Source organism: Zootoca vivipara, chromosome 1 (genome assembly GCF_963506605.1).
Source record: "Zootoca vivipara chromosome 1, rZooViv1.1, whole genome shotgun sequence".
Taxonomy (NCBI): Eukaryota; Metazoa; Chordata; class Lepidosauria; order Squamata; family Lacertidae; genus Zootoca; species Zootoca vivipara.
In genome coordinates this window covers 40,172,312-40,187,643 of record NC_083276.1, presented here as the reverse complement: position 1 = coordinate 40,187,643, position 15,332 = coordinate 40,172,312, and the positions used below count along the sequence as shown (strand labels likewise).

General features: G+C 39.4%; 2 protein-coding genes across 3 annotated transcripts in view; one reads left to right on the top strand and one right to left on the bottom strand.

Annotated features, from left to right (window-relative positions):
- Nucleotides 1-4,432, top strand: part of AVEN (apoptosis and caspase activation inhibitor) — a 100,851-nt gene extending 96,419 nt beyond the window's left edge. Inside the window, exons 5-6 of the mRNA XM_035110782.2 lie at nucleotides 1,611-1,959; nucleotides 3,961-4,432. Of these exons, the coding sequence (XP_034966673.2) occupies nucleotides 1,611-1,959; nucleotides 3,961-4,079 (468 nt within the window). The 3' untranslated portion in view covers nucleotides 4,080-4,432. The remainder of the gene's footprint in view (nucleotides 1-1,610; nucleotides 1,960-3,960) is intronic.
- Nucleotides 4,433-4,651: 219 nt separating this feature from the next.
- The window catches only part of RYR3 (ryanodine receptor 3), a 264,337-nt gene continuing 253,656 nt past the window's right edge, over nucleotides 4,652-15,332 (bottom strand). For both annotated transcript variants that reach the window (XM_060273292.1, XM_035110794.2), the window contains 7 exons: nucleotides 13,199-13,345; nucleotides 11,006-11,140; nucleotides 9,661-9,817; nucleotides 8,375-8,439; nucleotides 8,072-8,172; nucleotides 6,451-6,502; nucleotides 4,652-5,443 (listed from right to left, as the gene is read on the bottom strand). In XM_060273292.1, coding sequence (XP_060129275.1) covers nucleotides 5,348-5,443; nucleotides 6,451-6,502; nucleotides 8,072-8,172; nucleotides 8,375-8,439; nucleotides 9,661-9,817; nucleotides 11,006-11,140; nucleotides 13,199-13,345 — 753 coding nt within the window. In that variant the 3' untranslated portion in view covers nucleotides 4,652-5,347. The remainder of the gene's footprint in view (nucleotides 5,444-6,450; nucleotides 6,503-8,071; nucleotides 8,173-8,374; nucleotides 8,440-9,660; nucleotides 9,818-11,005; nucleotides 11,141-13,198; nucleotides 13,346-15,332) is intronic.

Below are 15,332 nucleotides of genomic sequence, written 5' to 3'. Positions count from 1 at the left end.
TTGTGTTAAATGGACCTTTTCCTGTTAAATTTACCTTCAGAGGCTCCCTTCAGAGTCCCCTCACTGCCAAGTCCCAACTCTGATTCCCCTATTGTAAGTTTCAAAAATAAGACTCCCCCACCCACGGGTGTTCCTAAAAATGTCCCCACCCCCCACTGCTTTCACTGACTCAGGGTCCTACCTCCCCCCCATGGCTATGTGTTTTCCCCCTCCCTTTGTTGTGCCTCATCCCTGTGACACCCCCCTGTTGTGAAAGCCCCATATTTTGTTTGTTTTTGCCTGCGACCTACTGGGCAATGGTGAGTCCTACTCAGTTTTCCTTGCTGGGCAATGCTGCGGCCTACTCAGTTTTTCCTGTCCCAACCCACGCCCCACTGCTTTGGCTGACTTGACTCAGGGGTCTTCCTCCCCTCCTCCCTTTGTTGTGCCTCATCCCTGTGACACACACACACACACACACACACACACACACACACGTTGTGAAAGCCCCATATTCTGTTTGTTTTTGCCTGCGGCCTACTGGGCAATGGTGAGGCCTACTCAGTTTTCCCCACTGGCCAATGCTGCGGCCTACTCAGTTTTCCCTGTCCCAACCCCCCCCCCCACTGTTTTGGCTGACTCAGGGTCCTCCCCCCCATGGCTATGTTTTCCCCTCCCTTTGTTGTGCCTCATCCCTGTGCCCTCCCATTGTGAAAGGCCCTATTCTGTTTGGTTTTGCCTGTGGCCTACTGAATGACGCGGCCTACTCAGTTTTGCCTGCTTGGTAATGCTGCGGCCTATTGAAAAAGCTGGGCCTTGTTGCTGCAAAATGACTGTTTTCAGTTGGTTGCTGTGGAATTTTGTGGTGTCATCTGGCGGCGCAGCTTTGGAGGCGGCAGGGTGCGATCTGCCTTTCCATTGGATGCTGCTGTAGTTTTCAGAGCTTCTTGTGGTGGTGTCTAATTTGGGCGCCACTTTTTTGTGTTTAATCATTATTTTAGGTGTGAAAGGTGTGGTTTTTTTGTAAAAATTTTAATGCCAGATCCCTCCCTGATGGGCATGGAACATGTGGCCAAATTTGTTACATTACAGTTCAGCAGTTACAGAGAAAGGCTGTTACATCCACGTGCACAATGCCTACATTTTTATATACATAGATACTCATAAAACAATACAAACGTACTGAACGTATCCATCTAAAATAATAAAAAACAAGAATATCAACCCTCAGCCAACAGAAGTATGAACACCAGAAATAGCTAGTAAAAGCCAGACCATACAGTAAGTATTGTCCAAAAATATCCATGAAAATTAAAACATTTTTGCTTGGTATCAGAAAGATGTCAGAGTCAGTGACAGGCAAGCTTCCCTAGAGAGAGAGAATTCCTTAATCTCGGAGCTACCACTATAAAAGTGTGGTTTCTCATTGCTACCCTCTGAACATCTTTTGGTGGAGGGCACAGCTGCAGGGCCCAAGTAGGTTGGCATGGTAAAGGGTGGCCTTTAGCTGTATAAGGTTCTACCAGCATGTTGAATTGTGTTCAGAAATAAAATTGCCATACAGTGCAGGGACTGGTTTTTTTTAAAAAAAGAACATTAGCCATTGCACTACTTTTCTCTTCTTGTCCTAGGATGCAACACCTGCCATACTCCCTCAAATTAAATTGAAAAGCAGTGAAGTTCCCAAGAAAAGTGCTCCGTTACAGCATACCATGGGGCAAAATAGAGTTGCATCAAACTCATATCCTTCTGCAGACTCTGTTGGCCACCTGTCGCTGCCTAATAAAGATGGATTTGGATCGTCTTCAGAAGCCCTCCAGAAAAGCTCTTCAGTTACACAGCAAGAGGATCACTTGGATGACGACCTTGATCAACTCCTGAAGTTGGACGCCCCTATTCATCCTGAAAACTTTGAACTGGAAACAATATCCTGTGATAGAGTATCTGGGGATGATTTGAAAATGCCTCATGAAATAAATGGTAAGCATTGATTTTTCCTATTTGTTTTATTTTGTTTCTTTAAATTTCAGTTTTGCTCTTGTTTACAGTCAGCTATGAGTTCATTCAGCTATATGACAAGGCCCAGTGAGGGTGCAGGAACTGCCGGGCAGGGAGAAATCTTCATCCCTTGCCACCATTTGAGATGTGCGAGTGGTTTTATATTGTTTGACAGCCTCCATATCTGACAACCATCCATAGAAATAGGCAGGCATATGACACCACTGGAAATTGGACTGTCTGTCTACTGGGAGATAGATGCACTAGTGATCTTACCACTCATTCAGAGACTTCAGAGATCAAAGATGAGTTGGAAGAGTGGTCTGCCCTAGCAGCTCTCAAGTAGCAGTTGAAAGGCAATTGTAGTCAAGTCTCCACAAACACGCAGGTGACATGGGGCATGGTCAAAGTCCATCTGCAGCTTCCTTTTTCACCCTCCAGGAGGGAAGTACCTGAACTTGGCTTCTGTGGCTTCACATTCCTTTTAACAGCTGTAGCTTTTGTGTGCATTTTAATTGTAAGCTGCTTTGGGTTTTGATATTAACTGAAAAGTGGGGTATAAATATAATAAAGAGGTTAGAAAGCAATAGTAAGCACTGAGGTAGAAGATGACTGTGGGCCTGTGTGAAGGGGCAGCACACTCCTAGAGGTAAGCACAGTAGTCTTTCTACAAGTCTGTCTTTTTTCTGAGCTGAGAGCTATATTATGGGGCATAAACAAAATGGATGTTTTAAAATAAAATTTGGATTTTAAACATTTAAATTGGATATTTTTCTTAAATGTTTTTCTTAAATTTCTTCTCTTTAGGGATTAACTGCCGCGTAGGATTGTATTAGGATTTATTTGTAAACTGAATTGATGCAGTGAGTTAAGGAAGGCTTTTCTGTCTAAAAACAGTTAGATTGTTTCTCAAATGTGACTATTTGTGTTCTCCCTCCCAAACATAGGCATTCAGTTTCACTGCTCTAATTTGCCCAGTAACTACCAGACAAACCATGGTGCAACCCATCAAGAGTGGGATTTTTTTGTGTGTGCTTGATATCTTGCTTTTGTTATGGTGACCATGGCAGAGTGAAGCAGAATGGAGCAGCACTTAGACAGAAGAGGCAACATGCATGTTATTTTTTCATATTTAACCTCTCAAAGGGTCATGGCTGTTTCCCATAAAAAATGAAACTTTATGGGAACATTAAAAGATAAAGTGTGCAAAACATATCCAGCATTACACATTGATGCAAATACTGTTTGTAAGAATGAAACAACAATGTAAATAAACTTAACACTATAGTTGTAAATGAATATAAATAATATATAAATATTTAATAATAATAATAATAATAATAATAATAATAATAATAATAATAATAAAGGTTTGCACTTTGGTTAGGAAACACTCCACACATCAGTGGGAAAGCTGATTTAACTGTCTTTGTCTATTAGATAGTTCCACTATTTTAAAAACCTTAATTCACGTCCCAATCTGTTTCCTGTGTCATTTCCATCTAGGTATCAGTCCTGTACCCATCAGCCCCTCAATCTTATTTTATTCTTTGGGAGGAGGAGATAAAGAAGGAATATTTTATAATTGTGAAGGCAGTAAGGAAACATAGAGAGTCACCTTAAAACTTAAGCAGTACTTTTGTGGTAAATTTTCTTCCCAGTGCATACAGAGCCTGGAAAATACATGTTTCACAAGGGCTAGTGCCTCCAATTATTTCCATTTTCTCAGGAATTTGGGTGGTACAGCATATTGTTGGATGGAGCTCCCCTTTTCAGCTATTACCCTTTCTTCCTGTCTTCTGGAAGTTCCTAATTTGCAGGGGGCTTTTAAATCAGCCAGCCTGTCTTTCTTTAGAAGCTGGATGATGGAGCCAGCTTCCTAACTGACTCTCAGGTTTGCTGCTATTGGAGCTTGTCAGCATTTGCCTGCCTAATCATCCCCAGACAAATTAGTTAAATTTTGTTCTGTTTTTATTTCTTCAGACCTTTTAGAACTGGATGGAACTGAACAAATTTGCTCAGCATCTCAACAGCAGGAAGCAACATCCAAAAATATTTCCGAGGAGGACCTTGAAGACTGGTTAGACAGCATGATCTCCTAAGGCTACATTTTGGTTGGCACGCAAGTAAACTGAAAAATTGACATGACAGTAGCTGGTATAGAATAATTGCTTACAAGTATTTAATTAAGTAGCAACTTCACCTTGATTTTTAATTATGCTACATGTCCAACTTTTGTTGTTTCTTAGTATCAAATATGCTGGACACCTTGTAGAGAATTCTCTGTATTACACTGCCTGAAGAAATATAATGACATTCTCTTGAAATGCTTGTAAATTAAAAATGTTGCACAGATGGTTTAAAATAATTCAGATAGCAGCAGGACAATTTCAGCTTCTTTTGTAGAAGAGCTTCTCACTTAAAGCTGCAAAATAAACAGTGCTGGGGAATGCAACTGTATGTTGTAGTTGTGGTGTGACTTTAGTTTGTTCATAAAAAATGACAAAAATTAAGATTGGTTTTGTAAATTCTTTATTGCAGTGGGCACGTTTTATTTAAAGTAAAATATGCAAAAACATAGCAACTTAACTACTTAGTTCCATAAAGCATTTTTTATTTGACCTAAAATTTAATTGTGAAAGATCGTGAGACAGTGTATTTTTTACCATCTGCATCTAATACGCTGTTATTGGAACAAATATATGACTCACCTTCAAGTATTTCATACAGTAAGACAGGGAAGCAACACAACCAGTTAACAAAAATGTCAATCTAAAATGCCACCTTAAAAAAAACTTTTGCATAGCTATCTCTGCAAATATTTAAGGCACTTTAATTAGACAGTAAAATATTTGAAAGTTTTAAGCACTGAAGAATTCGAAACTTTCTTTCTGGATCTTCTCACAAGGAAGTGGCATGGTGAAGTCAGAAATAAAGCTGCTTGAAATATTGTTAGGATCCTAATATGAGCCAGTAATTGAGGCCTTGTCATCTGACATTCAAGTTATTAGGTTGCAGATGTTGTGCATGTAACAAACAATGATGTAGCCCTTTCAAATAAACTATTTTTTTATTATCTAAGGAGTTGGGTTAATAACAAATTATGACGTGAACTAGAATACTGGAATTTGAAAGTTTAATTAGGGTATATTTCTTTGTACTTCTCCAGTAAGAAAACTGAAATCCAGACAATATAAGGCCTGGTTCTGCCAGGTGCAAAAAGCCCAGCTGGATCTTTGTAAAATTAAACTAGTTTTGTTGTATCACAAGATTAAACATACATAATACCATATCACACCATGAAATGGTAAGACTTTGATTTTTGTCTAAATCTTGTAAGTTTGAGTGCAGTTGTTTCTTGGTTGATATTTTATCCAAGTTGATCTTCATACTGTTTACGGAAGCAGTCTCCAGCTGGGAAAAAATCCCAGCATCTTTCTTGGTACATTTTCCATACATAAGACTCCTGAAAGTATGAGAAAGATCTTTTTTTCAAAAGATTCACAGCAGATAATGTCTGTCTCACTGACACCACATATATTCCAAAGTCAATGTCAGTTTAATTCACATCTTTGTTAGTTATAATAAGCATCTGTTAAATCCTGTTTAATTTATTGGTGTATGTCAACCTAGTGCCATTTATTTTGTAGCACACACATTCACTTGAATGCTGCATAAGTCCTGTAACTTTCATGCATGGGTTGCAACTTCAGTGAAATTTGAAATGTTTGAAAAGTGTGTCAAATGCTCATTTGACAGAGCAGTCTTTAAAAGCTTTCCTGAGGGAAGCACTAAATCAATATCAAGGGTTTTTGCTCATAGGATTTGTATTAACAGAGCATGTGTGCATATTTAAACATGAAAAATTATTTGGGCAAGATTTCAAAGATATTAATTACGGAGTAAATCATTGAGTTAGCTCAAGATGAGAACTCCCACAAGTTCGCTTTTAAGCAAGTCCAAACCCTTCAATATTTGAAACTTGAGGTTTGGACACACACCACCACAGCTAGCCCAACCTTCTTTCCCTGCTCCTACCAAAATTTCAGGACAAAGAAAGTTTAAAGCAGTATCTCAGGAGAAGCCCCAGGAGTACAGCTTCTGTGCCCCTACTACAGGACTCTAATCTCCCTCCCGGATCATTATTCTTCAGTGACTGGTCCATCCTTTTTAAATTTACAAGCAGATATTTTTCTGCATATCTAGGAAGTCCTCCAGCTGCATAGATATCAGGATGGCCTGATTTTCTGCTTTAGTAATAGACATACCTCAAGTTCACTGTTGGGGTAGTAATGAATGGTGTAATCAAGGGTGCCAACTTGAATAAAATATTTGGGGAGGGGAGTAAGCCCCACCCAGTATAATCAATCACATGATGGTGCACATCCACACCATTTGAATGGCCCAGCACCCTCAAATACTTTAGGAGGGGCTCAGTCGCTAGGAGTTGGCTCCTATGAATATAATGCTTACCTGTCCAGTGTGCTCAGTTTCATCCTTATTAATGAGGTACATCAGAAAGAACCTGGAATGAAAATATCAAACTACATTTTGTGTTTTAAACTGTAGTGTAATGCTTCTGTTTCTCAAAAAGAAAGAAAGACTGATTTCTATTTAAGGGGGAAAGTACAGTGATACCTCTGGATACATACCTGATCCGTTCTGGGGTGCCGTTCACACCCTGAAAAGTATGCATCCAGAGCGGCGCTTTTGAGCATGCGCAAAGCGCAGATAGAGTGCTTCTGCTCAGGCACGAAGCGCGCAGAATGTTTCTGCGCATGTGTGCGCAGCAAAACCCGGAAGTACTGGTAAACACTTCCGGGTCTGCCGCATTCTTAAGTTGGAAATACGCAACCCGAGTGTAGTAGCAACAATATTTAATATTTTTGGCTCTTTGTAAAAGTACATAAATTATACTGAATACTGTATTTAGGTAAATATAAATGTGTGCCTGCCAGTTCACAATCCAAAAAATGTTGACAAGTGCACCAAGAAACAGACACAAAAGGAGGGGGGAAATTGTGGGTAGAAAATGAAACATTTGTTGGATGTTTCTCTTTAAAAAAAATAACCCACAAAAAAACCAAATTTGTTTTGCCGTCAGGACTGTATTTCTCTTTCACAGTCTAAATAACCAGAACATGGATACAGATTAGTATGAATTTTTACATGGAGACTCTGGCTGGCCTCACCATGTGCTCTCCTTTCTGAAAACTTTAGAGTGCTACTTTTCCTTTTGCAGGTATTCTGTCTTTTGAATTACTGACAATACCATATCTAATTTTATGTAACTATACACATATGCCAATAAATTATATTTGGAAATCCAAGGGAGGAACAGGTCTTGAATTAGAAACTCAGTCAAAATATCCTTTGATGTCTTCTTATTGGAGAAGCTTCCACTCCTAAAGAAGTTGATCTAGCTACTTTCTGCAATATTTTATTTCTGGTTATGACTAATCATTCAAAGCAGCTTAAAAATTTTAAAAATAAGATCAAATACAGATAGGTTAAGCCTTGGCTATTCATTACTTCATATTCAACTTCTTATTAATGATTATGATGATGCAGAATTATGTCCATGGTACTTTACAAAGCAAGGCTTTGACAGATCCCTATCTCAAAGGGGCTTTAGTAGCGAGATTTACCATGGAGAAAATGTAAACAAAAAGCTCTAGCTGTTCACATAGTTTTCACCTGCACATGAATAATTTCCTGAGTCTTGGATCAGTAACCACAGTGCTGAGGAGACTGAATGAGTTTCAGAGATTAAGGTTGCAATCATATCTGCTCACACTTCGAATCTTGTACATGCTTCAGTGGGAGGAAGCACCATTGAATTCAGAAAGGCTTACTTCAGAGTAGACATGCATTGGGTTACACCAGGCATCCCCAATCTGCGGCCCTCCAGATGTTTTGGTCTACAACTCCCATGATCCCTAGCTAACAAGACCAGTGGACAGGGATGATGGGAATTGTAGTCCAAAGCATCTGGAGGGCTGAAGTTTGGGGATACCTGGGTTACATAGTAGGCTAGTGCTAAAAGTCCATTAGATGTTTGTATTTAAAAAAGAAAGAATGTGCATATACTCACAGGTAGTTGGCCAAGTTGTGCTCTTGTAAAGTATGCATTTCAAATCCATGGGGGGTTGTGTCAAAATAGTCATTACCAATTCCACAAATAAAACATTTGGTCTAGAAATAAAACAGAAGGTTAAGCCATAATGAATTAGCCTAGATTCCTATCAGTAATTGGGTATAATATCTTACCGAAATCAAATTTACAAAAATATGCTTGTTGACTTCATCACTTTGAGGGTTTCTTTTTTAAACGATCAAGTGGTTGTATACATTTTATAAAATGGAGAAATGAATAAATAAAAACATTTATCAATACCTCCATATCTTCTTTCACCTGCTCTTGCTGGTCTCTTAATTCACCAAAGGCATCAATAATCAGACCTATTATTGAATGGAATGGAAGTAATGTATAACAGCTCACATTTTTATAAAAAAAGAACATTTGCAGCATTTATACCCTTTAATATTATAGTGGTGTTGTTTAAAATACATGTCTTTCTTTTCAATTAACTAATTGTGTTTCTTAAAGGACTGTAAAGGAACAAATGCCCAGTGTGTCTGTCAATACATTTACTTATAGGAGGTGCATCTATGGATATATTCATATATAGAAGATATGTACTATATCACTCAGACTCTCCCTCAACTCACCTTCTTGTTAAATGATTCCCAAGAGGGGCTACATTCAACTGTCCTCCAGTAGTTCACTACTTTTCTACCCGGGCCTCCAGAAAGTCCTCCCTGCCTTGCAGAGACTGCCATTTGAAACCCCTCAGTCAGGTCCCACACAGGCTATTGTCCTTTAAAGAGGTGTCGCTTTCACCTCTGCCCACAGGGTCCTGGAACTAGGGATCCCTTCAGTAGCCAAACATTCCACTTCCACATGTAGCAGGAACTGGTTCTTCCTACCTTCTGCCCCAACCCCTCCCACCCTCGAGAGAATGCCCTACAAGGAAGGCACACATTTGATAATTAAGAGAAACACTTAACAGCAGCTCCCACGGTTCTCCAGATACAGACAAGTGCAGACTCCTATAGCCTCTAGGCAGCTGTCCACAGGTCTGAGCCCTATGGAGCAGTTGCAGCAACAGGGAAGAGGTCTGCCTTTCTCCATCTCAGTCTGCCCCGACTATCCCCCTTTCTTCGGCTTCTGCCCTGTAGGTAGTGTCACACCCCATAAATAACTGGTCCCCTCTTCTGGGTCACTCCCCTGGTTCCCTGCCTCTGCCACACACTCTTTGGAGCCTTGCCAGTCCCTGACACCAGCCCATAATGCCAGCAGAGTTCTATACTTCAAGTGAGTACCAATCATACTTTCTGTAAATGGAGATTTCTAATACATGGATATCTGCCTTAAAACATTTGAAATTTTACAGTTACACTGTACTGAGAAGTAGGAAACAAACCAGATGAAACTCATTATCAGCAGCACAGCAGTAAAGCTATAGTACTGGTCAATGTGGATAAGAATCCTTATATTTTGCATTTCTTTGTTTACACACTGGAAACAGATCCGGACACTTTCCTTTTCTAAACTTACTCTTTAACTCTACATATATTGAATATATATAGCATGCCAATAGCACGTCACATTCAACATACCTTGAATGATGGCCAGTAGGATGACAATGACAAAGAAGAAAAACGTGATATCAAAAACAATTCGATACATCTCATAAGGGTCTCCTGCAGGGTCTTCAATTTCATCTCCAATGCCTCCACCTGCTCTTACACCCACATACATGTGGAAGAGGTAACACTAGAAAAAAAAATTTGTTACATTTCATGACAGAGAATTCAACTGCTTTGAATTATAAGAGTAAAAAGTACAATTTTTTAAACAGCTGTTACATTTTATATCATGTTCTATAGCAGGCTTCCTCAACCTCGGCCCTCCAGATGTTTTGAGACTACAATTCCCAGCATCCCTGACCACTGGTCCTAGCTAGGGATCATGGGAGTTGTATGCCAAAAACATCTGGAGGGCTGAGGTTGAGGAAGCCTGTTATATAGCAAGTGGGGAAGCTTTTCAGCCCAGTGGGCCAGATCCTTACCTTCCCAACTCACTCATGGGCCAACTTTGACACTCAATAGTCAATCATCTGACATAATGACTTCAGGGGATTTACAACTGCCAAAGTCCCTGTCACATTGGTTCCCAAACATATGAAAACCACCTAATCATTGGGTCCTCTGCTTCGCACAGTATTCATTCATTTAGATTGGTCTTGCTAAGGAAAACTTCCTAGTAGATAATGCCCCCCAAATCAGTTCTCATGTTCTCTGGTGGACAGTGAAGAACATTTGAAATCCTTCATTCCTCCTCCTATGAGTTTGTAAACAGACTCTTCTATAGGGACGGTCCAACCTCTGAAAGACGGGCTCCAGAAGTCTCAAAGAAGACACCAAGTTAAAAATGTTGCAAAAATTGTGTATAAAATCAATACAGCTGTGTTTAATTTGAAGCAACAATAGTAAAGTGGCCTTGAGAAAATTATTATACACACATTTTGGTATAATATCAAGAAACATCCAAACAAAACTTTCAAGTATATTGATTTCTCTTTAGGTTCTGAATACTAATCTCTGTTCACTTTAAATTGGGCACTTTAGGGCCATGGTTTTTATTATTAAAATGCCTGTATACAAGATTTAAAATGACTGATTGGCTGATTAACATTCTACAGCCTTTTAAATATGTTTGTGAGAAGGCGGGGGGTTAATTTGTTGTTTTAGTTTTAACTTTATTTGTGATTTGCATTTTTAGCTTGTAAGCCACCCTATGATCTTGTGATGAAGGGTGGTACATAAATCTAATAGGTAAAAAGATATAATATTCACTTTGATGTGTTTTTTAATGTGTGTATAAAAACATCCATATAGTACTTTTACCCACACAGTAACATTTCTGAGTTTAAAAAAATTACCATGATGTCCTGGTACTTACAGTCATCATGTCATCACACTTCATGTCTGGCTCATCTTCATCTTCACTCTTGTTATAAAATTTGCGGAAGAAGTTGAATGCCACAACCGTGTAAAGGTATACCACTACAGCCAAGAGTCCAACAGTCAAAACAAGCTATCCAAAATAAAGTATCACATGAGGAAAAATAGCAATCAGGGATTAAAATCTCACTCACTAATATATATATATATGAACTAAAATTTCTAGACAATAAAGTATTCAAAAATCACGGAGAGGATCAGTATCACACAAAAACAATTGTTGTGTCTACACAATAATTTCTCTTTCCTAGATGAAACAACCTCCCTTCTCTTCATGTTGTTCTGCAGATTCCCCTGAAGCCCCAGAACCACTGAGGTGGGGTGCGGGGGAGGAGATGGGGTGAACCCCGTTGTGCTAGCAGAAGTCCTTGCAGAGAGGCTTCTGCTACTGGGGCCACTTTGTTGAATTTGGCCTGTGATGGCCTAGAATTGTGACAAGAGTACAGTGGTACCTCGGTTTAAGTACACAATTGGTTTCGGAAGTCTGTACTTAACATGAAGCATACTTAACCTGAAGCGAACTTTCCCATTGAAAGTAATGGAAAGTGGATTAATCTGTTCCAGACGCTCCACGGAGTACTTAAACTGAAGCATGCTTAACCTGAAGCGAATTTTCCCATTGAAAGTGGATTAATCTGTTCCAGATGGGTCTGCGGAGTACTTAAACGGAAAGTACTCAAACCGAGGCATACTTAAACCGAGGTATGACTGTATTATGAATGCTGTATTTCGTGAAAAATATATTGAGACAAACAAGGTTTGAGGGCACAGACTGTAGTATTCCTACAGCCATTCCTCAGCCAGTTTTTATATGTGGTTCAAATTGCTCCATGTGTTGTGAAGTTGTGTACTTGTTTTTGTGGACTGAATCACCCCATCAGGCCTTGTTTTTCATGATGATAGCCATAGAAAGAGATGCTTGAGCACCCCACTATTCCCCCCCCAAAAAAATGTTTCCCAAACATCCCTATCAAATTCACATAAAAGCCCAGAAATTTACCTTGAACAGAGAAAACACAGGCAGTAAGCCCTCTCACTACCCTGGCAGAGCTGTCTATCTGCACTGTGTTGCTTTTACTAGGATGCCTATTTGAATCTGCATCCCCAACTAGAAGGAAATCATGAGGATTCACCTTTTAAAAACACGACTGGAAGTGGATCTGGACAAATGTTAGTATGGAAGACACTAAATCAAGTGAAAGGAATGTGGTATAGTGCTTGTTTTAAAAAGCAGACAAGGTTCACATATTGTACAGAGAAAACTGCCTGTTCCCCTGGAAACAGCATTAATCTATTGACATCTGTTTTTATATTTCGTGTGTGCATGCGATCATACATAATCTCTATCACACAATTATGAAAAAGAAAATTGTTCAATCTAACATACCATACCACCATTCTGAAATTAAGATACTGTATAAAACATATGACATGTAGCCATACATGATGAATCTGTCGTTGGACTGTAGAATGTAAATATCTGAGTACTCCCTCTGGGACGGGGGAACAACTTTTCAAGCATATTCAAAGGCAGCATAATAATAATAATAATAATAATAATAATAATAATAATAATAATTTATACCCCACCATCTAGCTGGGTTTCCTCAGCCACTCCAGCATGTAAGAGGTGGCCAAGCCATAACATTCTCTCTGGGGCTTCTAGATTTTTTTCTTTTTACAGGGAGTTTTTTTTACAAACAGAGGGAATCATTCAAATTGTTGATTGGATTTGTCTCATCTGCAGTCTGAATGGTACAATACAATCGGAGATGCATCCCATGAGGTTGTTAATTATGTATAACATTCCTCAAACTTGACCGTTGTGCACTTCTACATTATTTGCAGCAACTCTGTTTTTAATGATGTACTTGAAGACAATATTAATGTTTTCAGTTGTTCCATGTACTAATTGTATTCCAGCATCAGTATTATTTCTCAGTAGAGGAGGGATGGGGAACCTTTGGCCCTCCAGACGTTGCTGAATTAACAGTTTCCATTGGTTTAGCCAACATGGCTAATGACAAGGAAGGTGGAAGTTGCAGTTCAGCATCGCCTGGTGAGCCAGATGTTCCCCACACCAGCAGGAGAGTAATTCATTTGAAAAGAAATTATGTTACCAGTAACTCACCTGTTTGCCGTTGTGGGTTACAGAAGACAGGATGGTACGCAAAGTCTTAAAACCCATAGCAATATCGAGCAAGTGGGCAGCAAAGAAGAAGTTGTTGTAATGACCAAGAATTGACATGGTTGTGTACCAAGCTAAGTACAAGAAGGACTAAAGAAAATGTTAAATGTCAGCAACTGCTGCTATTCTCATTTTTCAGGTATTGTGCTTTATTGTTATTATTAAAAAAATTTATAAAATGCTTTTCTATCATGGCAGTCAGTGCTATACAAGAGCTACACACAAAGATACAACACAGGGGCTAAAAGCTTGTCTGAAGAAGAATCCTAATTCCCTGGGTAAATTATTTTAAGCTGCTTGTGGCTCGCAGTTCTAGAAGGCCTGAGCGCTAGATCCATAATTTGATTTTTAGTATCCTAATTAGGTTGGGTCAAGAGATGCAGTAGCTGAATATATTCTACCAGTGGCACTTTTGTATGAACTGCTGAGAAAAAGCTAACAGAAAACATGGTTCAAGACTGTGTGCAACACATGCAGAAGCACACCTCTGAATTTTAGTTCAGTTTTCTCATGTAGGGATCTAAGAAATCAGAAAATGTCATTTTGCATGCTGAAGGACGTGGCTCTAACCCAATCTGGATCCAACCCAATACTTTAAATATCAATCAATAAACTTTATTTGCATAGCTGACAGCCATAGCAACAGAATACATGCAATATACAATTAAAACAACATGGATAAAAGGATCAGTCATATGACTATGATTATCGTTTAAAAGGTAGCCCTTAGTCTCATTGCACCCTTGATTAATCTGGCAACTTTTGTTGTTCTCAGGTCATTTTGATCTGATAGAAGAAAGAACGTGGCCTCAGTTGGGTCGCCTGGGAAAGTTAAAAGTAGGGGGGTAATGAGATCGAGCCACGAGTCTTTATATAGGGGACATGACAGAAGGATGTGAGCCACTGTTTCCGTGTTGCCGATTCCACAGGGGCAGAGTCGTTTTTTCCGCTGGAATCTTTTGAAATCTGCCTTCGAGTATGGCGGAGGGCAGCATACTTTAAATATATTTATTACATTCCTTCTGCAAAGCCACCATTATTAATCAGCTCCATAGTAAGTAAATTCTTATGAGATCCTCAGATCTCACGTGTTTCAGTTGCTGCTTCCTTGAATGGTGACAACCTAACTGAACCTCAGGGTGAGAAGAATCAAACCATGAAAACAAAATGGCAGAAGTTCTTGGTTTAAAGTAAACATGGAGTGAATATTTTTAAAGTTAATATAGGGTTGCTTAACATAACCAAATGATTCCAGAGTAAAAAACAAAAGGTCAAGAAAATGCACCAGACAAGAGATTCTTTAAAAAGAATGTATCTGCTCAACAGAAAAATGAAACAAATTTGCAAAAAAGCTGAAACAGATTGTTCATTAGTAACGTTGCCTTTACACACGTCATGACTTAATATTGCTCCAATAAATACTGCTGTCAGTAGGAATACAGTGGTACCTCGGTTTTTGAACGCAATCCATTCCAAACTGTTCGACTTCCGAAACGTTTGAAAACGTTTGAGATAATGTTCTCGCTGCCAAATCCAAAGTCTCCACTTTGTTCTTTTAGTCCCTGAAGGTTTCCACTTCCTTTTGATACAGTTGAGCATCTTATCCTCCTTAGTTCCTTCAATGGAAGCTTCTGTGACTGTTCCTGGCTGAGTGCCCTTCTAACTCTGATTGCTGCTTCACGACTGCCGCTGGATGAAGCTCCTTCTCAGCCTCTATTGGGGCCTCTTTTTCTATCACTAGTCTCTCCCTTTGCATGATTTATACAAAGGCTTCCTATATGCTGATGATAACCAACTAAACCATTCTATTCCAGACCTCTCCACCTTCTGTCTAATCCAGATGTTTTGGACTACAATTCCCATCTTCCCTGACCACTGGTCCTGTTAGCTAGGGATCATGGGAGTTGTAGGCCAAAACATCTGGAGGGCCGCAGTTTGGGGGTGCCTGGTCTAATCCATCATCTGCACCTGATACGTCCACTTGGATGCCTCATCAACTGTCTCTAATTCAAATGAGTGCAAGGTTTGTTCCCTACCTATTCCATCCCTGTGTAAACCAACAATGGGAATAATGAAG